Source organism: Centroberyx gerrardi, chromosome 8, assembly GCF_048128805.1.
Source record: "Centroberyx gerrardi isolate f3 chromosome 8, fCenGer3.hap1.cur.20231027, whole genome shotgun sequence".
Lineage (NCBI taxonomy): Eukaryota > Metazoa > Chordata > Actinopteri > Beryciformes > Berycidae > Centroberyx > Centroberyx gerrardi.
Genome location: NC_136004.1, coordinates 30,843,175 through 30,870,865, shown reverse-complemented (window position 1 = coordinate 30,870,865; position 27,691 = coordinate 30,843,175). Strand labels below are relative to the sequence as shown.

The 27,691-nt window shown below is 41.8% G+C and overlaps 2 protein-coding genes across 2 annotated transcripts in view; one reads left to right on the top strand and one right to left on the bottom strand.

The window, feature by feature from the left end:
• bmp2k (BMP2 inducible kinase) overlaps positions 1-14,559 on the top strand; it is a 61,301-nt gene extending 46,742 nt beyond the window's left edge. Inside the window, exons 14-16 of the mRNA XM_078285328.1 lie at positions 450-619; positions 996-1,115; positions 11,642-14,559. Coding sequence (XP_078141454.1) covers positions 450-619; positions 996-1,115; positions 11,642-13,113 — 1,762 coding nt within the window. The 3' untranslated portion in view covers positions 13,114-14,559. The remainder of the gene's footprint in view (positions 1-449; positions 620-995; positions 1,116-11,641) is intronic.
• A 709-nt stretch (positions 14,560-15,268) lies between these two features.
• paqr3a (progestin and adipoQ receptor family member IIIa) lies at positions 15,269-27,010 on the bottom strand. Its single transcript, XM_071923849.2, has 7 exons — positions 26,880-27,010; positions 25,527-25,758; positions 24,046-24,208; positions 22,898-23,053; positions 19,724-19,921; positions 18,486-18,576; positions 15,269-17,382 (listed from the first exon to the last, which is right to left on the bottom strand). The coding sequence occupies exons 1-7, from the start codon at positions 26,938-26,940 to the stop codon at positions 17,240-17,242; spliced, it is 1,044 nt and encodes a 347-aa protein (XP_071779950.1). The 5' UTR covers positions 26,941-27,010; the 3' UTR covers positions 15,269-17,239.
• Positions 27,011-27,691: the final 681 nt, after the last annotated feature.

The window sequence follows — 27,691 nt, the reverse complement described above, 5'->3', positions numbered from 1 at the left end:
AAAAAGTGCAATAAAATAATTTTGTTCCCTGAATTATCAAGAGTACCCAAAATTTTGCACAATATTTGGGATTTTCATTTTAAGAGAGCCAACAAGAACTCACACACTGATTTAATAAAAATAAGAAATCCAAAAGAGGCCAACTGATGCAAAAAAGGACTGATATTTAAAACTTATGTAAATAATGTCAGTCCTTGTTTTGCTTCAGTTGGCCTCTTTCGGATTTCTTATTTTTATCAGTGTGAAAGTTCTTGTTGGATTCTGTTTGTTTATGATTTCTGAGCCCGCACACCTGAGACAGACCTCTTAAATCACAGGACTTTTCCCTGGACTTGCCCTGCTGGATTTTCACTGTATCCAAACTACTTTGCCAGGAGTGTGACAGGAGTGTGTTCTGAAGCCTCGCTCTAACCAGGACGGGGTGTCGTTGTCGTTCTCTCTCTCCGCAGTAGAAACCCTCTGCTCGGCACGGACGGGATGACCCCGCCCTCCCAGAGCTGCAACAGTACAGTCAGCAACCCCCCCGACATGTCGGGCTGGAACCCCTTCGGAGAGGACAACTTCTCCAAGATGACTGAGGAGGAGCTGATCGACCGCGAGTTCGACATGCTCAGAGCAAGCAAGTGGCCGCTTTCCTCACTTCCTCACTGAACCGTTTACTAGCGGACCTCTGTTCTTTGAAAAGTGGATATTTTTACGTAGGCTGTCCTCTGAAGAAGTCAACGGATTTATTTCCGCTCCCTCGTATTGTTCATATTGTCATAACTGTGTATTAGATGTGGAACGGGTCAAGACAAATTATTTCCAGAAATGCTAAATAAGCATTTGCCATTGACACGATTAAAAATCATATTTCTGCAAACAGGAATCAAATCCTTTGCCTTTAATCCATCTTTACAAATGGGCCTTATGTTTATGGATTCAGGGGTGCATTTGGGATCCTGTCACGGATGCAGACGTCTAATTAGCTTCCGTCTTCGCTCCTCTGTTTCCAGACAAGCCGGTGGAGAGAACGGCCAGCGTGGAAACGGACCGACCGCTTGCCGCCTCCGCCGCCGCCAAGCCCCTCCCACCTGAGGACCTGTTCGGCTCCGTCCCGTTCGTGGCCAGCGCAGGCAAGTCTTAGAGGAGTCTCTACCGTGAGGACCCAACACTGTGGAGCCACCTCCCCCTTCTCTGCCCCCCCCCCCCCCCCCCCCCCCCCCCTCCCCTGCTTTGGCCTCCTCCCCCCTGTCCTCCTCTTCTGTACCTACCTGACTTCTGTCAGGAACTCCTATGCCACACAAACCCCCAAAGTGGGGTCCAAAAAACCAATGGTCAGTCATATATTTTGTTTTGTTTTGTTTTGTTTTCCATGGTCAGGTAGCCAGTTAGTTGTGCTTCTGTTACCGGTATGAAGTGTTATGAGAAAAGTAAAGGTCACTGCTTTTTTTGGATAGATGTGGTTTTATATGAGGAGTTAGCTGGTGCAGAGTTGAGGCTCAGAGGAACTGGTAAAAGCACTTTGTGAATTGGCTTTTTTGTAATACGGGGTTTGCTAGTGATTAATCTAGGGATGCACCGATTTTTTTGAGGCCGATACCTGAGATTTTCCCTCCCATATCTGCCGATACCAGTATGCATTATTGTAAGAATCTTAGTACAAATACAGGTGCAAAACAAGTTAAGCTTTTCAAACATGCCTATCTTCAGATAATCAAGTAGTTTTTAAGCAAAAGACCTTGTTAGTTTAACTCTGTTGCTTATTTGACAGTTGTATTAAGTGACACACAAAAAAAGAAAAAAATTCCACAATCAGCCAAATATTGGCAGTAAAAATAATATTGGACCAATCCCGATATTCCTTGTTAAAGCTGATATCGGCCGATAACGATAGTCTGGCGATATATCGGTGCATCCCTAGATTATTCCCAACTGCCTCGTTTACCCACAAGATTGATTAGTGTAATCAACACACTTTCACATCAATTAGTTGGAAGGTGTGTGTTGGGTTTCCTGTATAGATCAACAGGTAGAGCGAGGCACTAAGGGGGGTTTAGGGGTTCCAGTCCCTGTGCAGATCAACAGGTAGAGCGAGGCCCCATCACTGCCAGGGTTGGGGGTTTGATTCCCACTGGGACCAGCCATGCTAACAGTGTATGCGCTCATGGTAATGTGCTTTTGAGAAAAAAACGTGCACCAAATGGCATTTGTTACGTTACGAGAGCAAAACGTTCCAACTCTCCGAGTCCCGCAGCAGTGCAGCTGGAAGAAAATGTTGTTCTGTCGCCGCTGATAGCAATATGTAGAAGAAGAAGAAGAGATTAATGAGAAACCCGTCAGGGCAAGGAACAGGATAGGAACCATTGTAACAGAAATGACAGATGGATTCATGGTACTTATAATCTGCAATTGAAAAAAAAAAACTTCCAATGCTATGGCTTTTTGCCATTTGTTTACATTGATATATCGCAGTCCTCTCTTGGCCATTGAAACTGCAATGCAATTATTCCTCAAAAAATTGCAAAAGTGTTTTTATTTAGTTGTGATGGAGCCTCAGATGCACTTTACTGCGGAGGCCGATTTCAACAACCACCCCGATATAAACTCGATTATTAGCGCTCATGTAGGCTTAATTAACCAATCAGAATGCATGCAGTTTATCCCCATCAGAGATCATAACCTTGGTATAAAAATGTGAATATGAAAGTGCAGTATTTCTCTTAACTACGTATATTACATTGGTGGCAGCAATAAGCTTTTTGTGCCTATGTACTTCCTGCTCCTTAAATGTGAATTGGTAACTGTTTTGATAGGCAATTTAGAAATGCTATTTGTAACGTATAGAATATATTTAATGATAAATGGTATCGACACTAAAACACTTAGATATTTTTTAGAGTGAAAGGAGAATAGAATGTCTTTTTTTTCTAAAGTGAAACCATCTCTTGTGTCCTTACACACAGGCTTAATGCAAGTACAGCGGCTACAGTATAGCTTAGAAAACGGCAAGATAACGATGCAATATAACCCTCAAAACACTTGAATGTAAGTGTGGAAATATTTCATTGTCTTCACTTGTTACTTACTCGGTATACAGTTATATTTGAGTTAAATTTGAGGAACAACCAAAAAAAAGAAAAATAACCAAAACCAAACAGATTGAAAGGACTTTTGTACTGAGTGTAACGCCCAACATGGAAACCCCTCTCTGCTGGGTCTGGGTGTCATTCCAAAAGGCTGGCATGAGAAAATTTGCAACAAATTTTTGATCAGCCCATTAGCTTCCTGTGTCTGTGCCATCAGTGCGTCAGTTGACTTTTTCAGTTTCAAGGGATTCTTCGGTTGCTACACGTCCCTTCCTGTGCATACACACTGCGAGCAACTTGACAAGCCGGGCCTGTTTTCAGCAGAAAGCAGTCCGTTCATTTTCTACCATCAGAGAATCAATAGACAATGTTGACCAGTTGCCTTGTGTCGTCATTTGGCAGCACGAAATGATTGGCTGCGGCTGAACTTTTGGGGTGACAAAAGATTGCCCATCGACAGCCAATCACATGCTAGTGTTGCTAAGTGTCCCGCCTGTTTTGGTAATACAAACATTTTTCAGAGGCAGAAATATTCTCACTGGTTGCGTTAAACCTCAGTGGGCGGAGTAGAATCATTTTTTCACATTATTGACTTGTAGCACTTAACGAGGCTAAATGGCTAGTGTTCATTTTATTATTAGTCTACATAGTTGATTAGCTGGAAAGTCATTTTACGCGGTGACATCTTAGTGGAACTAAACATAAATAAAAATATAAATGGCAATGAGCACATTTACATGCACACTAATAATTCGATCTTAACCTGGTTAAAGCAATACTCTATTGAAATTGTTATGTAAATGTCTTTATCTGATGATCTTAATTGGGATAAGGCTATAATCAGTGTAATTATAACCTGATAAGACGTCTAGATTTCTGCTCAATTTCCCCATTCATTAGTGCATGTAAACTCCTTAGATCTCTGTGGGCTTTTCAAACTGCATGCTGCAGTAACCTGGATGTTGTATTTACTAATTAAACAACATGGCACAGTGCAGTGGAGTAACGAGTGGTGCACCGATTATGAAATGAATCCATGTTATTAGAGAAATCGCGTTACTTTGAACCATGTCAACGTAATAATAAAATCAAATATTGCCTTAAGCTGATTACTCCTAATAGTCGGGTTAACTATCTTAGCCCCAAAAAAAGTGGTTATTTGGCTCCGCCCACTGAGGTTTAAGTCAACCAATCAGATTATCTCTGCTTCCAGAGCAGCTCTGCCTCTAAGAAATGTTTGTAGAACTAAAACTCCAATTTAGTATCACTGCAACATTATCTGCGCTACAACTAACAACAAGCTAGCTGGGTCAAAACAATCTGACAGCAGTGTAGTTGCTTGCGGTCTGAATGCACTTTTTTAATTTAAATGCTCTTTCAACTGCAATTAATAAGCATTTTCTTTTAGCATTCCAAGCCTTTATGTTGGAAGTAATTAGGCTGCCATTTAACTTTTTGCTTAGATATACAAGTGCCTTTGTGTGGCATTTTTATTTGACTGGCCAACAATGTTGACAGGACTCTTTGTTTTTTTTACATTGATGAGAAAGGACAGCATTTTCTCCTCAGATTACATTTTGCTGCGAAATTACTGGTTATTTAGTAGAATCGAACATCATTTCCCCGATTCCAGATGTAAAGTTTGGCTGTTGCTGGTGAGTTAGTCTGCTCTACCAGCCAGACCGGTAACAGGTAACCAGGCTTATTCTATTCCAAAAAAATAGTTGGCTGGTAAAATAGCGGCTGGTGAATTTAGGACTTTCATAAACATTTGGTACTCCTCCAAACCATGTTAATTTGACTCTGTTGTTCACATGTTGAACACAACCGGCCGACAGCACACAGTGTAAACATGGAAACGGTGCAAAATGTACGCTGAGAGGAATGCTTGATCAGAGCGCGGAGGTGATTCCCTTCAAAATGGCGAAACATTTTGAAGTTTTTTTTAATCCATGGACCATACAATCCTAAAGGGCTGTATGCTTGCTAACCCTCACTGTGCTGGTATTGTGACGCCTTAGTACAGCAAGTGAGACAGTTACCCATCTTAGTCATCCATACAGACATAAAACATGCACATTTTTGTACAGATGTACTAACTGGTCAAACCAGATTCATGTACTTTGCCTAAAGGTAAGTTTGGAATGAATAGTTGATAAGAAAAGGTGTTTCCCGGTCCCTCTGTCCCACGTCGTTTTTTTCCCTCCCATTTCACTGCCTGCTTGTTTTTACTGGGACTCTGTGAACTGCACTTCATCTCAATTCAGTTCCTTTGTCGTTTGCTTGTTTCTTTTCATTTTCATTTAGTAAGACAGCCATACTCAGAAACATCTTGTTCATGCGTATTGGTGGATGGATCTAGTTTGGACAGGCGCACCATCAAAGCCAATGTTTTTGTTATATATATATATAAAAAAAAAAAAAAGGTGAAAGGGACAACCAGAGCCATTTATTGCACTTTATGTTTTTTTAAAGTGCAAGAAAACGTGAAATATTATCCCAACATTTGAGGGATGGTCAAGACCATGTAAATGCTTTTCAAATATAGATTTTGAATATGTTGTGTTGTTTACATTTGCAAGTTCTCTGTTCCTTTTTCTTTTTTGTTATTTGGGGTTTGGTTTCCCCTCTCTAAGCATTTTGTCAGCTTTATATCATTCTGAGGCAGTAGAGGCCGCAGATCACATCACTAAATCTTTGGGAACTTTTATTTTATTTTTTTAATTTATGTTCATTAGAAGTGTCGGTTGAAGAATGTCACAGCTGTTCATAAACAAGTTTTAGTTGTACTAGATATCAGCAGTTCCTGGTACTTCTGCAGAAAGTATACAACCTTTAGCTGAATAAGTTGTCTAATATCTTCTGTTTTTGCAACAGACTATGTAAATGGTCTTGTATCATACTGTGAGTGTGAATGTATTTCTTTATAGAATGTTACTGATAAATAAAAAAAACGTTCAAAAGCAATACACATTTTCGGTTCCTTTTTTTATGGCTCTCTAAAGTAGCGGTAAAGGAGGGGAGGTGGTGTGTCCTGGCTTAGCGTCTCCCACCACGACTCCACATGAGCAAGATGTTCCTGTTGTTACATGGCTGTCTCTGTCTGTTCTCTGTCCTGCAATCAAACCGCTTCGGCAAACTAAAGTCGACCAAAACAAACGATAACGCAGCGTAGAGTCGACCGTGCCGGGTTCACAAACAGGAGTGTGGAGTATTAAAGCTGCTCTGTGCTTCACTAAAACCAAGGTGCTGCCTGCACCGTCCAAGTCCTGACAAGGGGCTGGGAGATGTTCAAAATCAAATATCACAATATTTTAGACCGAATACCTCGATATCGATAATGTGAAGACGTTTTGGGGGAATGAGTATTTGTGCTTTCATAAGATATTTACACACAAAAACATTTTGAAAACTAGAAGGGCACTCGGAGAGCGCAGACCTCCGCCAAGGTTCGTGCTGTTATTGCTTGTTCATGAGTCGGATCCGCTCCAAAATTTAATGGGTTCTTCCTCGGCCCGTGCTACACCCTTCCACAAAGTTTCATGAAAATCGGGCCAGTAGTTTTTTCCGTAATCCTGCTAACAGACAAACAAACAGACAAACAAACAAACGGCACCAAAAACATAACCTCCTTGGCAGAGATAATTAATAATGATCATTAGTAATCAGTAATATGGATATGATGAGCAGGTTAAGCCAATCATTGTTCATTTTACTCAGCCAGAACAGGCTGATAAGTTCAGAAAGTTGCATCACTTCACTGTAACGCAGCCAGGAAGAAGTGACATTTATTTCACAATATTACGAAAACCAAAATCCCAGACGATATCTAGTCTCATATCACAATATCGATATTATACGATATATCGCCCGGCCCTAGTCCTGACAGTTACTTCATCGAATGCTGGTAAACAAGTTGGCACTTAAAATTCACCGTGACCGATTGAATACGACTACGAAAACTTTCCACAATATGGAAATTTGTGTTTGTCTTCACCACCTGTAACAAGATGAGACGGTCAGTACAGACCTTGTAAACAACACAGACAATAAAAACAGTAAAAACAGTAAAAACAGTTACTGAATACGGTGCAGGTGAGGCCTCAGTTGTCCCACCTCAGCAAAATTGGAAGTAATTTAAGTAAGTCCATGGCCCTTGACACTCAATTTCTAATTTAATTATACAAATTGAGGAGAGAGGGGGTATATGTGACCTTTTTAAAAACATGTTTACTGGCCTTTGGCATTTTAAAACGCCTCCTAAAAAGGTACTAAATGGAATTCATCATTCATTCATTCATTGATATTGATTATTAATGGTTTTGTGAGCTTTTTTCTTACATAAAGCTCATACATGAATTTTTCTCTGGCTATATATGACTTTTTTTACTCAAAAGCTGTTGTCAAAAAAGACCCAATTGATAGTTAATGAGCTTGATTGGAAAACCTAAACAATTAGTTAATGTTTGATTATCTAGAATTGCATCCCTCATTGGTTCCATAATTAAAGTAGAAGCATTAGAATATCATTACCTCAACTCATGGATGCATTTTTCAAGGTAGACCAGTAGTAAGTGGCTTTTTTTTTTTTTTCTAATCTGCTGAATACCGCCCCCATCCAGTCTTACCTGATGGTTAAAGGAAAGATCCATCCTAAAACACGGCTATTGGCGATGTATTTTGCATTTTTGGGTCCATTTTGTTGTTTGGTGTACTTTTCTCAACTTTCCAAATGTTTCAGGATGTAAAACATCAGCGGTAAACGTCAGGTTTTGCTGTCAGTCCCTCAGAATCAAAGAGCGAGGGCTTCTTTCTAGAGCCGCCATTTTGCACCGAGAGACGTTCGACAATCATACAGGGAGAAATCCATCGTAGAAGAGGAGAGAGACCAGTTTCTCCACCCACAGGAGCAGGAGAGAGACCAGAATGCACTGCAGCAGAGAGACAGGCTGGGGTTTGAGTAAGGGGTGCAGCCACGATCAGAGACACATGGAACACACAGCTGAATGAATACACCTATTTCTACACCCGTACATCCACCTTTTAATTGAAAGCAACAAGCTCACGCCCCGTCTCTGGGGGGGTTGTCAAAAGGCATTCTGGGAAATGTATGAAATCTCTAACTGATGTAAAAGTAGACAAGAAAGGTTGAGGGAAAGTGGGTTCACCAAAAAAGGTAAATTACATCACTTCATCACAGAATAACTCCTGGAATGCAGTGAACATCACAGACTGATGAGATCTAACAGTGTGAGAGGATCTGAGAGTGGATTCTTCCTTTTAAAATGATTCTATACACTAAAAATTAAAGGGACTTCAAGGAGTTCTTCAGCTTGCAACTACTTAATTCTTAACGAGTCCTTGAAGAAGTCCTTCATAAAGGGTCCATGAACCCCGGTGGTGCCTCCATCAACTTCTACTGTATGTTGGTTCCTCAAAGAACAAATTGTTTCTAGTGAGGAACCTGAAGGTGCTCATCGGCTCCCTTTGGATCCTAGAAACTAGAAACCCTCCTGCAGAACCCCTTGTACTTGGGGTGTGGGTTGTATAAAATAGTCAAATTTAATAGTGGCAGCAGATATGAGTTTTCTTGTTAAATGAATATTAAGTGCTTGGGAGTAATCTCTGGCATTGCTTGAAAACGGATCCTCAAATTTAGCCCATTATGTTATGAAGCACACAGATTCAAACTGGGAAGTAGGGAGATTAAAATATTATCCAAACCTTTTGTTTTAGGTTGACAGCGACGCAGTAAACATGCGGCCCATAATGCTTTCTGTTGTTTTCACTCATCTAATCCTGTTATTCAGGGTTGGCCAGGCAGCGGTTCAGTCAGTCAGAGCCAGCATGACACCAACCATCCAACCCCCCCACACACACACACACACACACATACACACACACACACAATATCTTCCTTCACATGGTCTCTCAGATTGGGGTCATTTATGTTTTTACGGATCATCCTTTGACCGTTTGACCCATCATTCCTTATTAAAGACATGCATCCTCTTCTAAGTGGAGAAAAATGGTTGTCAAGTGAAAACGGATTAACCTCCATCTTTAAGGGCGTGGTGGTGTCACCAAAAGATTTTTTTTTCCATAGAGCAGAGTGTCAAAATAGCATCAAGTACATCTGCTGCTCAGTTCTTAAGTGTGGTGACAGAAAGTCTGGTTAATCCACCGGGAAGCTGTGAAGTGGAGCCAGGGGGGGAAACCGTACCAAAGTATCCCACTCAAGTAGAAGTCCTGTTACTCTGCTGAAATGTTACTTTCAGTAAAATTACTGGTGTGAAAATATTTAAAATGGGGTCAGTTAAAGTTACTGAGTTGCTTGATAAATATGATCTTTCCAATGCAATATAGAAAGGTGAGGACAGAGTTCAAAATAGGTTCTTTTAATTGGAAAAAGATAAAGTGGCTAAACAGAGTAAATCATGAACCAACACAATTTTTTTGTGATAGGATTACAGAAACTAAAAAAAAGACAATGCCTATCCCCATTATTCAGTAGCATTACTGTAATGTGTAGTAAACTAGCTACACAACAACAAGGTAAACACAAACCAGTAATACTCTAGTTACATGGGTGTTAATTAAGCTGCTATCATGAATAAGTTTGAGTATTTAAATTAGTCAATTTAATGTTTCCTCCACATGCTCGCGCACGTTTGATGCAATTTACAGTTACACCACTTTTTGATGCAATGCTTATGGAGTCTTTACAAAATTTATACTCTGTTTTAAAATGTAGCTAATACCTCAGTGAAAATATACATAAGCGTAAAATCACTGACTTCAAAAAATACTACACAAAAAAGCTACTTAATTACAGTAACGACGGTAAAATGTAATTCATTAGGGGAAAATTGACTGAGCACACATGCTCTTCTTCAGCAACACTCTGCTTCACAGTCATTCAGTTACACACTGTCACACTGGGAGCTGCCCAGTACAACCAGTCTGCTACCGCTGGCCACTGTGCAGCTCCACTGGAGCACTGGGGGGTTAAATTGCTCACTGGCATCTCGGCGGTAGCTGTTGATGGTTTGTTATTCGCTGTCTCAGCCCAGATTCTCCCAGACGTTCTGGGATCCAAACCAGCAACTCTTCAGTCACAAGCTTCTCTAAGCTGCTGCTGTTAAAAGATTTCTAGCAGATTTTGGCGTTCATCAAACAAGCGAACAACACCATGCATGTTTTTACCACTTAATTTTATCTTTAAAAGAGCTGTCATGGCATGTAATCCTTCAGCTTTCCCCAAAGGAACATCGACAAAATAAATTTGTGTATCAGGTTGAGATCTTCTTATATGATTAAAGATGTTCCATTGTATAGTGAGATTGCCTCGTTCTGGGGTGGATGTGATGTGATTACACGTTATAATCTGGGAGCAGTCGGGTCGACCAGACAGATGCCGAGCGCCTCCTGCACTCTGCCTTAATATGTTTTGTATCGGAGAATTTCTCTCTTCCTTTCTTTTATTGCTGCCTTTTTTCCATTTATCAACAACAATGCTTTTGGCTAACGTGTCATCATGTCCTGCCAGTTTGGATGGTTTAAGATGTGAAGAGGTTTCCATTTCTGTGCACAGCATGGGGCTCTGCTTTGCTTTCTTATGTAGTGCTTCCACTAATAGGGAACAATAAGCTGGCTCATACAGCACAATGACTGTGTATGGCAAAATTTATTAAAATTTCAAATAATATTGGAGACTATCCAGTTGCTAATTAGACTAACTTCTAAATCACGATTATACCAATCTCTTGGAAGACGTTCGTTCTGCCAGAGGCGCCAATGTTGCTTTTTCATCAGATGCCAAATATGTCTTAAGAATTTAAAGAAATCCAATAGTAAGGAATGGTATTTGCTGAACAAAGCTATACTTTTCTTTACAGACCGAAGGAAATGAATGAGATCTTAAGTCTTTTCACTTAGAGATTAGAATTTAAAAGCAATATCTGTGATTGTTAAAAAGCCGGGCTATCTTCTGTCTTCTGCCTCTAAGCCCTCTCGTCTTGCTGCAGGGTCACGCTGGGCGACACAGAGCAGCTTCTGCACCATATGAGTTCTGTGATTCTCCTCTGCTGCTCCTTCTGCTTCAGTATTGGACAAACTGTTGGGATTTGTTTTTGCTTTAAAAAAAACAAAAAACTCATGTCATGAAGGACTCTTTGGGAAATCCAAATATAAGTCAAGTAATCCAGATTTCGCTAATGCCACATCTTTGTATTACAGAAGTTAAAAGAACTAAGAGACATTGTTACTGAAGAAAAACAATCTTACAATCAACTTCTGGCATTAAGATTCTCCTCCTTTCACTTGCATTTTTTTATATATATATATTTAAACCCTTGATATTAACCAGACTTTAAATTGGGATTTTCTATTTTATCGCCGTGCTGCTCTTGCATATGTGCCGACATTCTCCCTGGAGTAGTTAAGATGTAGAAATGCTCAGAGTCTGAAGTGGTCTGGTATTAGAACTTGAAATGCAGATTCAGGTATCACAGAATATTACAAGATGCATATTGGACTACTTCAATAACAGTTCTATTTATGGCTTCCTGCAGGTGCCAGCGAGACGAAGACTGACCAGACTAATGAGGAAGTTACTGTTCCTGCCCCCTCCCCCCCCACCACCCCCACCACCTCAGAGGAGCTACAGCCACCGGCCGCCAAGGAGCACAAACCGAGCAAAAAGAGCAACTCTGCAGGTCTGCAGAGCCGCAGGCCGGGGGACGAGTCAGACAGCGACTTTGAGTCTGACCCTCCTTCCCCTAAAAGCAGTGAGGATGAAGAGCCCGAGGAGGACGAAGGCCTGAACAGTGAGCACGGAGAGTTCAACGATGACACCGAGCCAGAGAATCTGGGACAGAGGCCACTGCTGATGGACTCCGAGGAAGAGGCCGAGGAAGATGACGACAAGCACAGCTCCGATTCGGACTATGACCCCAATAGGGCCAAAGGCCGCTCAAAGAAACTTGCGGGTGGAAAAGCGGCCGCCCGCAGGAGTCCTCGAGGGGACTCCGGCATGACCCTGATCACCCCTCCTGATTCTCCCAGTGGAGGTGCGAGAGCGGCACCGACTGATGACGCTGTGGATGTTTTTGGTGCTGTCCCTTTCCTCGGGGGGACGTCTCCCACCGGGCCTTCAGAAAGCACGGACATCTTCGCCAAAGCGCCTTTCAGACAAGTCAGCCATGAGCAGCAAGCCATGGAGGAGTTTGATGTTTTCACCAAAGCGCCATTCAGCCGGAACCTCTCCAAGTCGGGCAAGAGCGGCAGCGACGTTCCCATGGGCCAAACCCCGCCAATTTCCCCTGAGGGCATCGACATTTTCGGCTTCTCTCCCTTCCAGCCGGGCCCCACCGCGCCGCCTCCCACCACCTCCAGGAGCGCGGAAGATATCTTTCGGCAGCCTTTCGAGGAGGCGGCCAGCCCGCAGCAGCAAAGGCTGAAACAGCGCAGCCTCCAGAAGCTGTCGTCACGCCAGAGAAAAACCAAGCAGGAGGCCGGTGCCGGCGGCAGCAACGGCAAACGTCACCACGGTACGCCGACCGGAGGCCGGAAGACCAACAAGCCCGCCTTCCGCACGCCGGAGCGAGTCCGCAGGCACAAGAAGGTCGGCCGGAGAGACTCGCAGAGCAGCAACGAGTTTCTCAGCACCTCTGACTCTAAAGAGAACATCAGTGTTGATATAACCATGGCCGAGGGAAAAGACAAAGGAGCTTCTCTACCCGTGGACGACCCTCTGTTGGACCCCTTCGGAGCCAAACCCTTCCATCCCCCGGACGGCGGCCGGCACGGCCAGTATCAAGGCCTCGGCGACAGCAAGAGCGACATGGGCTCAGCCAATGGCAAGTCCTGGACAGGTTCTCTTCACGGCGCGCTCGGAGAAAGCGACATCATGGATGATTTTGGGGCGGTGCCCTTCACAGAACTCGTCGTCCACGGCGGACCCCAGCAGCAGCAGCAGCAGCAGACCGCGCAGCAGGTGGAGCTCGACCCCTTCGGAGCTGCGCCTTTCCCTTCAAAGCAGTGACCGTCTCGTCCCGTCTTCCCGGCGCACCGCTCAGTGTCAATCAGTCAAAAAACGCCCGCAGCTGAAACGACCTCGGAGGTTTCGGTTTGGTAATAGTGAGTAATATTTTCAACCAAACACGGAAGGACAAGCTAACGATGTCCCCAACGCTTTCTAAGAACATTTTAATACGTCACGGTTTGAATAACAAAACGTAAAATCCTGTGGAGTATGGGTGATTTATTCCAGGCTCTGGCTCTGTATGCATATCTCTCGCCTGTACCCGTGTGCTGAGAAGCCTTTTATGCTGCATCGTAACGCTTGTAGAGACGTTTGAACCAGGAGAAACGGAAAAAGAAATCCACTCAAGATCGTACTGTGATTATAAGCTTGCTCAATGTTTTGACTGCTTGACTCGCTGCAAAAAGCTATTCATAGTTTATGGCCTGCCTTCTGATCTACCAATACAATTTTTTTAGCACCGTAAAGCCTTACCTGAGCACGGCTCCGCCTTGCTGCACAGTACCTCGGAAACCACGACCCTTCTGTGTCAGTGGAATTGTTTGGGAGTAGTCCTTAACCACTTTATTTCATTCTTATTAGACCTTTCTCTATGCATAATTTTACAGTAGTCTTGACACACAGCAAATGTGGCTGTGCTTTGTGTTGCATTACACTTGGAATACTAGAAGGGATTCATTTTCTTTGTACTTCCTATAAAAGGTGGATCTGTTAATTGGGAGAGTTTTTAATTTAGGCTCTTAACTGTTTTCTATGTTTCGTTTTTCTAGCAGTAAACCTGTGTGTAAGTACTGTGTTAAGTTTTTTTTTTTAAAGTTATAACTCAACACATTCTATTAGAAACGAGGAAGAAATAAAATGCAGAAGCCACGTTGAATCACTAGTCTGGGGTTTGCGTTTTAAGACCTTTGACCCCTGCAAAACAAACTTCACTTACAAGCTGTACCGCTATTCTCTCAGCAACTTAAGTGCACTCTCAACATTCGATTTCATTCATTTCCAAAATTGTTTTAAGTTTAGTGATGAATTGAGATTTGCAGCATCAGTTAACAGCAGTCTTTCCTCTCGGGAGGAAGGGGGAAGTGTCGGACTCATAAAGGGAAAACCTTCAGTACCCTCTGAGAAATCTGTGTGATTTGAAATCAGGTCATTTGTCTGGATGAATGCACTTTTCAGCATTGAATTCTTCCACTGTCTTGTCCCCGAGTCACATGTTCAGACTTGGTCTAGTTCTTTGTGTTCTATATAGATGGCCTTAAGCACTGCATTTACCAACCATTGGCACATTCATTTGGAGTAAAACTGCAGGTCGCTGTGTTTTCACCAGTGGAACCATTTGATACAACCATTTTCCATCTTTTTTTTTTTTTTTTCAAGAGGGTAAATCTTTTATTGTATTTATCATGCTATACTGCTGTTTGATGCAATAAAAAAAGATTCATCTCAGTGCAGTTCTTTAAAGTGGATGTCTCTCAAGTGTCATTTAAAACCCAAAGTAGTAATTTTACTTTTTTTTGACAATACATGGTTGATTTTATTTTAGAGTCAAGTTCAGCACTCATAAAAATCAACATACAAAATTTTGTCAGAAACGGAGCTGCTACAAAATGAATCTTGGGACACTTGGACTGACTTTTCTCTCAAACCTCATCGGAAAAAGACGACAAAGTGTTTCTAGAAACCGTTACACACACACACACACCAGCTCCATGAGGAAGAGTATAAATACAGAACAACAAGAAGTAGATTCAATCTTAAGTCGTAACACCAGAGAACATTTGTCTCCATCTAAAACTTACAAGCATTAAATAGCACACTAAACAAATGACTTTCATTCCAAAATGAGATAGCTACCATTTGAAAAACACCTAAACTAATGAAAGGAGTGCTGGCTAGAAAACAGTAAAGCGTGTTGGACATTATTGAAGTTATTAGCCACGTTAAGACCCTTGCTTAGAAAATTAGTGACTTTTAAGAGAATTTTTTGAAATATTACACAATGAATGCCAGGCTTCCTCTCTCTTTCCAAGATGGATGTATAGCGTTTTGGAATGAAACCATTAAAATACAGAACAGTTGACCTTTAACATTGCACATCACCCTGAACGGGCTCAAGAAATACTGTGGATCCTCTTAGGCAAGGCAGCAAAAGCAGTTTTTCTTCAGAAGCTACAAGACCCTCTGTAGTAGTTACTATTTTAAATGCTAAATATAAAAAGCACTGGATTCAAGTCATTTAAATCTACAGTAGATCATAGGACTGCACAATACTGAGAAAAATCATATTGCCATTGCGATATGAACTGCAGTGCATGAGGACGCAGCTGTTTCTGCTTCATTTTTGCAGTGCGTGAATGTTTAAAAAAAAAAGGGAAAACTTGAAAAAATTAAAGTTTCTCTGACTCAATTTGCAGGCCAAGGACTTTTTAATAAGCTGTCTGAAACTCTCTTAAATTCCAGTAGTCAGCATTGTGAATCTGAGGAGTTTTTTTTCTAAATTCTTGTGCAGCCCTAATAGATTATGAATGACAGTTTGAGCAAATATACTGTACACAGAGTCAGTCCAGGCCGACTGAAGAGAACATGATCAGAGAGTCCTGGTTCTTACATACTGCAGCTCATGAGTCTTTGCAGTACAGTAAAATATCACCGTCCTCAACAGAAAGAAACAGACATCAATACTGAACATGTGGAGTTACAGTTCACCTCACTCTAAACCTAGCTTGACTTCTGAGCAACATCACACAATAACTTAAGAACAAAGGACAAAAAAAAAAGAAAAACCCTACATGTGTCGTAAAAAAGTGATTAGAAATAGTTTTGAGTTTTATGGATCTACATCTTTGGTTTGTATTGATTATGTCCAATGTTGTGTAGCTTATTTTAGCTCCTTTTACTTTTAACAGGAAGAACCTTATGGTCTTACCATGGGGCAGCCATGAATGACTTTTAATGGCATTTTCAATATAATGACTAAATACTGAACAGTGGCTCTCAACCACTTTAGTTTGCAACATCCCAAAAACAAAGATGTCTGCTCATAACCCCGCGATGTTAGTGTTACTGTGCAGAACGGTGAATTTTAACAGCTAATCTAATTTTTATTTTCAGGATATTTTACTCGACTCATTATTAGAAGAAGCCTCGAGGCTGTAACTTGTCTTCAAAGAACAAGCTTTTTTATTACAAAGATTACAAACATTAGAATAAATTTGTATATTCAAAATAAAAAAATTTCACGATCAGGTTGAGAACCACTGGCTTCTAAACGATAAAATGGGCATTACATTAACAAAACTTGACAGTTAATTTAACAGGAGCTACATGATGTGCAATACACAGGCACTTATAAAAAAAATATGGGATCTCATGAACGATGGATGCTACTTCACTGCAGCTGACAACACGGATGATCTGAGGGATCGTGATTTGAAATTACGGCTTGAAGGATTTTGTAGTAATCTGAAAGCAGTGCGGCTGCCTCGCATTTTAGAGATTCTGTATTCGGTCTGCAGAGTCTCAGTGGTTTGTTGGCGGTGACGGTCTAGTGATCAAATGACCACCAATCACAGGCCAGTAAATTCTGAACATGTCTTGTTCAGTATTGACAGGTAACCAACTAACTTAGAGGTCCTGTTCTAATCTAAAAAATGATACTTGACTGGTTAAAACATCTTTACAGTCAGCTCACAGGTAAAAGGTCACAGGTTTGATTCCCGGCCCTGTGTGTGTTCGCCTCGGTTTCCTCCCACATCCCAAACACATGCAGGTCAGGTGGACTGGAGACTCTGAACCGCTCACAGGTGTGAATGGGACTGTGAGTGTTGGTTTGTCTATCTGTGTTTGCCCTGTGATGGACTGGACCTGTCCCTGCCTTCCACCCAGTGCATGCTGGGACACGCTCCAGCTCCCTGCAACCATAGGAACAAGTGGGTAAAGAAAATGAATGGTTAAAACAGTAATAACTATTTTAAACACTTTTTAAAAAATTCGGAAATCCATCCGCGGTGTCATCAACGCGTCGGATGAATCTGATGCCGAGCGACTCCCACAGCAGAGCGAGGTTTGGCCTGGGGACCAAAACTAAGAGTTCGGCTCCCTGACCCGCCGGCAGGCCGGGACAGTCCTAGGCGTGCTGGGGGAAGTCGGGGCAGGGCCGGCTGTGCCTGTAGGCCATGATGAAGCCGGACGACTGGTGCCACCAGTAGAACATCAGCACCAGCAGCACGTGCCACACCTGGTGGCTGGAGCCCAGGTAGTTCAGCTGACCTGCGGCACACAAACAGCAACATTACAGAGGTGGCAAAAAAAATAAAAATCAATGGTTGACACTAGGGCTGCACAATGTTCTGTCCCATCATAATCATGACATATTAAACCTAACCAGTTATGCCAATGAGGTCATTAATTAAGCTAAATAATCCACTAATTAGCAAATATTTCTATGTCAATATAGTTTTCTTCACATAACACATGAGCGGTATTAATATGAACTCAGTATCTTAAAGTAGTAAATAAATAGTAAATAGTAGTTTCAAGAAAATTTGTTTTCCTCATTAATATGCAAAATTATGCAGAAAGGTGCTCCAAAATCTACTCAGATCATCTACTCTATAGGGGGAACCTGTGGTGTAAGTGTGAAGTTTCTATCATGTATGGTTTGAGTTATTGTGACAGACAGCTGTCACCATGACGACACAATGTTCCGCACCATGTACCATGGTGGAGGGACATAAAGTCATTTGGGATTTTGAGAGTATTTCCAGGGTTCCTTCACATTTTCCCTTTCAAACTTCCTGACTTCCAGAATCAAGACTTTCATTTCTTCACTGGATTTGAAGATTTTAGTTGTGTGTTCAGTCTGATGCCTGCTGACAGCAGCTGGGCAACATGGCTGCCAGTCAGACCACATCGCTCTGTAGCTGAGGATCATCCTTCACAACAGATAATATCACAAGATGTACAACGACACTAGTCTACAACCTCATGCTCTGATATGTATGAAGAAACTGTATTTTTGGTACTTTTTCCAGACTTTGTGCTGGAAATGACCGAAATGAATTCTGAATACTTTTCGAAACCTGCACATGAATCCTGTTTGCACTCACACACTTTTGCAGCTCTAAGAAGACTCAAAATTTTGACAAAAGTTAGAATTTGCTGTGTCTGGATGAAATGATGAAAATCCTCAAAATACATGTAGGAAGCTGGGAAACACCTTTCCCAATAAAACATAATTTCAGCTTCGAGCCTTTTGAACATTACAACGATCGATATTGTGATTTTGATATTTTTCTCTGAACTCTGCAGCTGTGAAATGAACAGAGGGATTGACAGCGAACAACAGCGGAAGAAAAAACAAAAGCGCTTACCTGGGAAGTAACGTTCAGGGACTTTTGAAACGTAGAAAACGAAAGCTAACGCAGCGATGAAGTACATCCCCAGGACCCGAGGAACAAAAGCCTGAAGGAAGAAACATCGACTCAGCTGAACAGGAACAGACCTGAACATTACCTTTCTTCACATAACATGAACAGCTTCAAACAGTGTCTAATCAAATCACTGCTAAGTTAGTTATTAGTATTAATAACCATGTAAACAGGATTGTTAGAGGAAGTGTCACTTTATAGAAGCATGTAAACGGCTTCATAACGCTGCTGTCTAACTCTAAGACTATTGGCAATATTTGCATAATTGTGCAGAGTTGTCACGATACCAGAATTTCGACTTTGATACCAACACTAAGTTTAATATCTAAATATTTGATACTGCTACGGCAAACAAGTAAAAATATCAAGCAAAATCTCAGATCATCGGTCACTGAGATGCTTTGCTAAGTTTCTTGTGTGTTTCCTCAGGAGTTTACATGTCGACCGGGTGTCTGTCGGCTCTAGAAAACAGTGAAATAGTTCCATATTTGGCTCCTGGCACCAGTTTATCAACCGGTTCAGTTGGACTGGGACCAGTTCAAGACGTGACAGACTGTTTGATGCTGCTGAGTGTTTTCAGCTGTTTGACTCTGACAGCTGCAGTCTGCTGTCAGCAGCCAGACTGACACTCTGTCTATTCTAATCCTTCTTCTTACTCCTCTTCTTTAACTGCTGCAGTCCTCCTGCCATCTGCACAAACACGCCGTGGAGGAGCCGAGCTGCAATTTCAGCTTGCAGATCACATTTGGTGAAAGCGTCGAAGGTTTACAGCATTCAATACTGAACTCAACTTTTCACAACGGTATCAAAGCAGTAAATCCAAATTCTGGTTATCGTGACAACGCTAATTGTGAGGATCCAAGTGTTAGGGATGAGATGATATGCTTATTTCACGATACGATTCGATACGCGATATGGGTGCTGTGCAGAATTATGTTTATTTCTGAGCCGCAAATCTTTCTATCAATGGCATTGGCTTGCTAGAATGCAAACTACAATTTAAAATGTCATTACAAAGTGCAAATAATATAATTTGCATGGAGAGCTTGTGAAATCGTGGTGGTCAAGCGTCTCATTTGTGATTACTACAGCAGAATAAAATAATAAAGTGAATAAAGTGATATATTGGATTTCGACATATGGTCCCGTCCCTAGTAAGCGCAGCCGCTGAGGCTCTTCACCTGAACGAGCTCGGAGGAGAAGCCCCCGGTGATCCAGACCCAGTGGACGGTGGGGATGAGGCCGTAGCCGGCCACCGAGCAGAAGATGAGCGAGCGCAGACGCTTCCACTGCTTGCTGAGGTAATGAGGGTGGATCTGGGCGAAGAACACGGCCAGGATCATGGCCAGAACCGTCACCAGGTACACCTGACGCCAGTACTGAGGACACAGACACAGACACAGGGCAGGTTCAGTTCAGTTCAGTTCAGTACTTTATTATCCTGGATGGGAAACTTGGTTTGCAGTCAGGAGTCAACACAAAGTTTCCAGTTTGACATTACACACCCTACAAATACACTACATAAAACTCTTCATAAAACATGTTTATTGGACAGTTTTGGTAACTGCCAGATTACCAAACTCTGTCCAATAAACGAGCTACTTGAGAGTCCATGTGACTTTATTTATTTTATTTTTTTAACAAGCCCTGGTTCATGTGCAGTGTGAACCTAAACGAACCAAATACACAAATGTCACAAAGTCAACTTTTCCACCGTGGCTCAGACCAAAGAAAACAAAGTGAAACTGTGATCACACCCTTAAATGCTGAGGAATCCACATCAAGATCATTTCATATTTATCATGAATAAAACCCTAAAGTGCGTCCCCACTCCTAACGAGTTAATGTCTCAGTTTCTATAAGCGACTGTGCGCAGCCTAGACAGCCTTGTCCCTTCTGGGCATTAGTGGCGGAGTAGGCCTACGTCCAGTCACACATCCTCATGTGACGAGTCCTGCTGAATTTCACAGTGAATAAATTTGCACCGGGAACAAGGGCCCGCTTGGAATTAGCCAAGTTTTTGTAGCTCTACTCCCCGTATAGATAACAGACATCGTGTTCTCTTCTCCAAATCTGCATTCTCAAAACTCTGACAAGACAAGAGTTTTACTGGCTAAATATAAAAATCGGTTTGCTTTAGGGACTTGGCTTGCCGCAGTAGTAGCCACCCAAACGCGGAGCCCCAGTCTTGGCAAGGGAAGGGGGGGCCTTCGCCGAGACGGCTCCCAGACTCGCGAACGTCATATGGTGGGGAACAGGAGTGACGGACCGCTCCGTGAACGCAGCCATCTGGTTTGGGCTGGAGCAGATTTCAGCTGCGTTCTGGGGGCAAAATAACCCGCCGCTTCCAATATGCGGGGGAAAGCGAGCGGCGGTACAGCCAAACACTTTAGGAAAAAAAAAAAAGAAGAAGAAGAAGAAGAAGAAGAAGCAACCGGGAAAAAAAAAAAAAAAAAAAAAAAACACGGGTGGGCGGCTGGAATGAGGAACTGAAACCGGCTTGTGTCATCGAAGGCTGCGTTCCAACCGGCGAGCGCGGCTAAGGTGTCGTACCGCTTATTCACCGGGAACAATGACTCCGTCAGGAGAGCCAGACTGTGGGCTGGAGTTCAGTTTTATTCAATTACTGCTTTTCAAAGGCCGCTGATGCTGAGCACAACTTCTGTCTCGAGGGAGCGAGCGGTTAGACGTGAACGCAAAACAGCAGCCTTGCTCTGTGAAGACATCCTTGACATTTATATTAGAGGTAATACGCATCTAGCTGACGGTGTTATCCAGAGTGCAATAGTAAAATAAGCTTCAACTCTCTGATCGCAAACAATATGAGCTAGAGTCAGAGCTACAGAACCCCGACAAGTAGAGAAATACAAGAGAAGAAGAGAGGCAGAGGTGGAAAAGTAACTAAGTACATTTACTCAAGTTCTGGCACTTTACTTGAGTATTTCCATTCTGTGAGACTTTCTACTTTTTCCTCCACTACATTTATCTGCCGGCTGGAGTTACTAGTTACTTTGCAGAATAAGGTTTTACATGCAAAACATACGATAAGCTCATAAAATATGTTGCATTGTTAGAGTTTAAACTCCCCAACAGTATATGGAGCAGTTAGACCGACAACATTAAAATACTTCTGACAGGTTAATGCTTCAATAATTTAACTCTCTGAGAGAATGAGGACTTTTACTTTTGATAGTTAAGTACATTTTACTGCTAATACTTCTATACTTTTACTTAAGTAAGCTTTTATTTTTCCAAACTTTGAAGTATTTTCCATTATGGTATTGCTACTTTTACTTTGGTAAAGGATCTGAGTACTTTTTCCACCACTGAAGAGAGGCAGCTTGAGCACATCACAGTGAGCAGAGGGAATATACTATATATGGGAGAAGTGATATATTTATTCTTCCTGTCATGTGCTGCTTTTAACTCGACTCCACATGGGCAAACAATAAGCTGTTTACAATTAAATTGAGCCTGACCATAATTAAATCAGAAAGAGAACTCAAGGAGAGCTTTTCACATTTTAGGTTTTAACTCACGTTCGTCGACAATTTACAATTTCCCATTTGGCAGACGCTTTTATCCAAAGCGACGTACATATGACGACGTTATTTATTTCTTGAAAAATCATTGAGGGTGGCCCTCATTTGCAATGATGATAAAGAAAAAACTAAATAAGACAAAACAAACAGAAAATGTCCAAAGGTTACAAGAGTATTGATACAAGAATATATCATGAAGAGATGAGTTTTCAAATTACAAAGCAAGTTACACCTCCAATCTGACCAGAGTCCATAAGTGTTTGACCTCAGCTTTTTCTGTCGACTCCCTAACTGGGTGAATGTCTTGGCTGCTGTTATATTACTCACTGCCTGACAACCAGCAGCAGACATGAACAAAGCAAAGTCAGGTGATCAGCGACAGGCTCTTTCCCCTCAGCTCAGGTTTGTTCCTGAATAGAAATTTCAGAATCAATAACACAAACACTGGTTTACAACTAGTATCATGGTGGGGAAACAACACCCGTCTTCAGCCAAAATGCTGCTACATTTTGGCTTTGGCCGGTGAGATTGTCTACTCTCCCGGTGCCCTTGGCAGTTAACCCAGCAACGTTTTGAGGTGCTATTCCTGTCTAGAAACCTAGCTGAGCGGTAAAACAGTGCAAGAAGCTGGTGAATATTCAGATTTACCAGCAAATGCTGCCTATAAACACAACATTAGTTTCCTCCCCTGCTTGGAATACACAATTAAGAGATCAAAATCCCTTAATTGGTATGTAAAAAGAACCAGATATTACAGATTGAAAAGTCAGAGTTGAGACTCCACAGGCCTGAGATGAACTGAACTAAACTTACGTTATTGCAGTAGAAAGCGTAGAAGACTCCGGGGACGTAGCAGCCCAGGATGCCGATGGAAACGCCGGCGTAGTCCAGCGCCATCCAGCGGCGGCTGGTCTTCTCCGACCGGTGGCAGCAGAACAGGTGGTAGCCCACCGAGCACAGCATGCACAGCTGAGGAGTCAACATCAACATCAACTTCACTGAGCGAGTTTACATTCACACTAATAACTGGGAATAATCAGGTTATTGGGAATAATTCGATTGATGCGTTCACATGTACTCTAGTAATGCTATAACGGGAAAACCTGGTTTACATGATTCAGTCAGAGTTGATTTCCCTCCTCAAAGAAGTGACGTAAAACTCAAACTTCCTGCCGGTTGATTTGGATTTTGAACATGGAGTCGCACAGAGCTTATTTTCATCTGGTCTGGTTTCTGTGTCTCAGTACTCTGCACTGCTTACAGTTGCAAAACAGCTTAACATGCTGTTAGATGTTTACTGCTTCTGGGGATGTTGTTCTCTATCCGGTTACGTTTACACTCGTAACACACCTATTAACACACCCAGCGGTGTTAATCAAGTTTCTCATAATGCGATACCGGCCTTTATCAGATTAAGGAAATCGCCCTCTGCTGTTTACATGACCCCTTGAATAATTGAGGAATTTTCTTAGTCGGACTATGATCAGTTTATTAGTGTGCATGTAAAGGCGCTCATTGATCTCCAATGGGATGCGATATAGATATCAATACAACAAATACAAAATATTACAGATCAAAGATGAGGATTCCAACGCATTTTCCATTTAAAAATTCCAGACTTTTTCCAATCTTGAATTTCTAAAATTTTGATTTGAAGACTTGAGGTCTGTGTTCAAAATGATGTATGCAGGTGAACGAGGGTTTAAACTCAGTTTGTCAGACCTGCTGTGTTTCCCATATAATCTCAATATTTGGGCGGCCCGTCCAGGTAATTTAGCAGCCGCCCGTGTAACTTTTTGTTTTAAATTCATTTCATTGCAGGGGCTGCGATGCATTAAACTGGCATCCAGACCTGGTGTTTCTCATCGCCCCCCCGCTGCTTCAGTAACCTGCCGACCTGTGGGAAACCTGTGGGAAACCTGTGGGAAACCTGTGGGAAACCTGTGGGAAAGAGACTGTACCTGGAAGCAGAAGAGGCCTATGGAGTAGATGACGTAGTCCTCTCTGGAGGCGCCGGTGGCCGGCAGCACCGCGGCCATGTTGTACACACCCAGACAGAAGAAGAGCAGGAAGCCCAGCAGATGGCTCCAGATATTCACCGTCTCATTGGACAGGATGAAGAGGCTGGGGGAGGGGAGGAAACACATGAACATACAGACTATTTACACTTATGACAGGCAGGACGAATTCACACCAGCCGTCAGCCAAAAGTTTACCTATTCAGTGTTTCACACACAGTTTGACAGTTTATTTCGGTGGTGGCAGGCTCTGGTCTTCATTGCTCTATTTAAATAATAATGGGCTCAATGTTTTTTCAGTTGTGTATACATTTCCACACCGACTGTATTTTACCTGTGTTTTTATTGATATTTCATTCAGCTATTATACTCCCATCTGATTACCACTAGTGTAGTGAAGCAAATATAACATACAGCCAACATATCATCACCCCAACATATCATGTAGACCAACATGCGCTGCATCATAGGCAAAATGAATTATGGTTGTTGTAGTTCACTAATACACTTTTGGTGCTTGACAGAAGCAAATCTTTGAATATTTCATAGACTATGTCAATGACAAAACCGCTAATTTACCTGTGGGAGCTGCTCAAATATAGTCAATATATGGGAAGCCACTTCAGTAGGTAAACAACTATTGTTTGGGACTCTTCTCTATATGAATGTGGCTAGAGTAATAGAGGAAAATGTCTCGGGAATTTTGCATACCAGCAACTGTAGCAAAAAACATTTCATCCACCTGTTCTACTGCTGAACTGATTCTGAATGAACCGCTTCATTCTTCAGGTTTAGCTTCTCTTTAATGCACTTGAGTAACGTAAAGGGGCGTAACACTACGCACACTGTTGGAATAAACACCAGAGTAAAGAATAAGTAAGCTGGCTAACATGGCATAATACTGCAGCCTCAGTGTAGGCAGTGTAGGCATTCATGTAGGCATCATTATTTGTGTATAACTGTACATTATAATTTAATTTACACAATTAATAACCATAGAAACCTTTAATTTCATTTCACTTGGAACACTCAGTGTAGTTTAAGATTTATCAAAATGCAGATTTAAGAAAAAGATTGCAATAAAGCCTAAGCAGTAAGTATGCAATAAACAGCTTAAGTGTTGTTGAGCAAGACAGTAGTTGACGCCGCACTCTGACAGGGGGCAAGAGAAAAGACAATTTCTCCTTTGGGGATTAATAAAGTGTCACAAAGAAATATTAATGGTTTTGTTCCCAAAATCACTGAGGCTAATAACTGACTGATAATCATGACCACAATATCAAGCAAATTAACTGGCACCATCATTTCAGCCATAATCATGCAGGCCTGGGATGAAGTAGATAGTTCAACAGGTGAACACCCAACACTCTACACTGCTGCCTTATGCATTAAAACATTGATGATTCCCGTTCTCAGTGATTCACCTTTTGATGCAGAGTCTGGAGGGCAGGTAGGCCCTGTACCCGTCTGTGATGTACGGGTTCTCCCTCAGAAACACTGGGATCTGCTCGTAGGTGTACAGCCGAATCCCCCGGGGCACCAGCACCGGCCAGTACTGGTAACTGCCCAGCTCGATGTAGTGAGCGGTCTGGGCGCTCTTCTGCAGCTTCTGAGGCATGGCTGAGGCAGCGGAGTTCACCTTCGTCTGAACAGAAGCTGGAAAGACAAAGTTAGGTTCAGATCAGATGTAATCAAGGCAGTACCTTAGATAACAAGAGTCTGAGTAACCATAGCAGCATGATGGGAAATGAACACCAACCGAATACTGTTACATTTTGGCTGTGGCTTGGAAGTTTGTCTAGCCACTGTGGCAAATAACCAATCTTCATGTGGAAGTCCTATTCTATTCTGAAATAAACAGATGACTAGTTAAATTGCTTAACTGACAAGTACATTTTGGAATGTACCAGCCACTGTGGCCGGTGGCATAAACTTTTCTTCCCCGTCCAGCAGTAAGATTAGACAAATTGATCGTGATATGCTGATTTCAACTATCTATATTATAGAGTCATGTCAACAACTGAGCAAAAAGTGCAGGCCGAGGTAACACTACTTCGTTACTTTTCCCCCCAATGTAGGCTATATGAAAGAAACTGAAGGAGCTAACATTAGCTAGCAAGCTAGTTAGCTACTAAGCTAGCGCAAACTGGTCCCAAATATAATCTCATGCTAACTACGTTAGCTAGCTACAGCCTTAGCTCCGATACGTCCCGTTCTCTGTATGGTGAAAAAGTAACACAAACCTCTGTTCAAAAACCTGTCACTTTAATGTGGCCTTGCTTACTGACAAGCATACACACCTCCTAAAACATGATGCAAGACTTTTTACGAATCATCAGGATCCACTCTTTAGGTCGGCAGGCATCCAATACACCAAGCAATACTTGTCAATAAAATTTCAACTTTTACAAAAAGTACGTCAGTTATTTCCACAATATTCCTCCACCGAAGTAACGCTAAATTTCACCGTGGAGGGCGGTGGCGAGCAGGGTGAACCGATTCTAAATGTTTATACTCTATTAAAATAAAGTGCTGCTTGGTAAATGACGTGTATGCCGAATTTCTCCTGAGACCATAACCCTTCGGAAAAGCTCTTATTTCAGGTTCTACCAAGTATATACAATTGTCGGTAAGCAAGTTCATCTTAAACTCACAGATTTTTGAATCCAGTTTGGCATTTAGGGACTAACTACAGCCTGAGCCTCTGGCTTAACAGGCTAATACAGGCTAGCTAAGACGCCGCTTTGTTAGAGCCAAGAAATCAATAACAGACTTACCTTTTAATTTGGTGTATGTGCAGTTGGTGCCATTTTGGGGCTTATAATAGTTACTATACATTTGTATAAATACTTCAACATTAATTTACAAAACAACACAATCTTTAGCAAGTTTCATGATCTCTCACATCTTCCAAATCATCAGACGTCATTCGTGATGGACCCATGGACCCCGTTCAGCGCGCCCGAGAAGTGCCTGACCAAAAAAAACTGGCTCCTGGGCAAACCAGGCATGGTGAGGGAAAACTGTTAACAGTGTAATCTTTATTGATTATGCTATGAAAATGCTTTCCTCTGCTTGTTCTCCATCTGTATATCGATACAGGTTGGTATTCATATTCATATAGGCAGTTTCAAAAGCTTTGCATTTTGCCTGCTAGATTGGAATATACAGTAATATATTGTTAAGAATTAAATGGTAATTTAATATTACATGGCACTGTACAAGTTTTGCCTGTATCTATATGTAGCACTATAAACACACACTAGTGGGACTCAGCCTAATTATCTGAATGTAGGCCTATACTCTAATAATAATAATTTTCTTGGACAAGAAGAAGTCAAGATAGCTTGATCAATTTCCAGCTAGTCTATAAATTATTATTATTATTATTATTATTATTAGTAGTAGTAGTAGTAGTAGTAGTAGTAGTAGTAGTAGTAGTAGTATTTACAATGATTTAAATCTAATGTGAAGAGGTTAGACTAGCTAAATCAGTGTCATCCATTAAATCACTTCTCAATGGAGGGTAACACATGATGACCTGTGGAAAGAGTACTAGAATATCTACTAGTACTCTTTCTAGTACTAG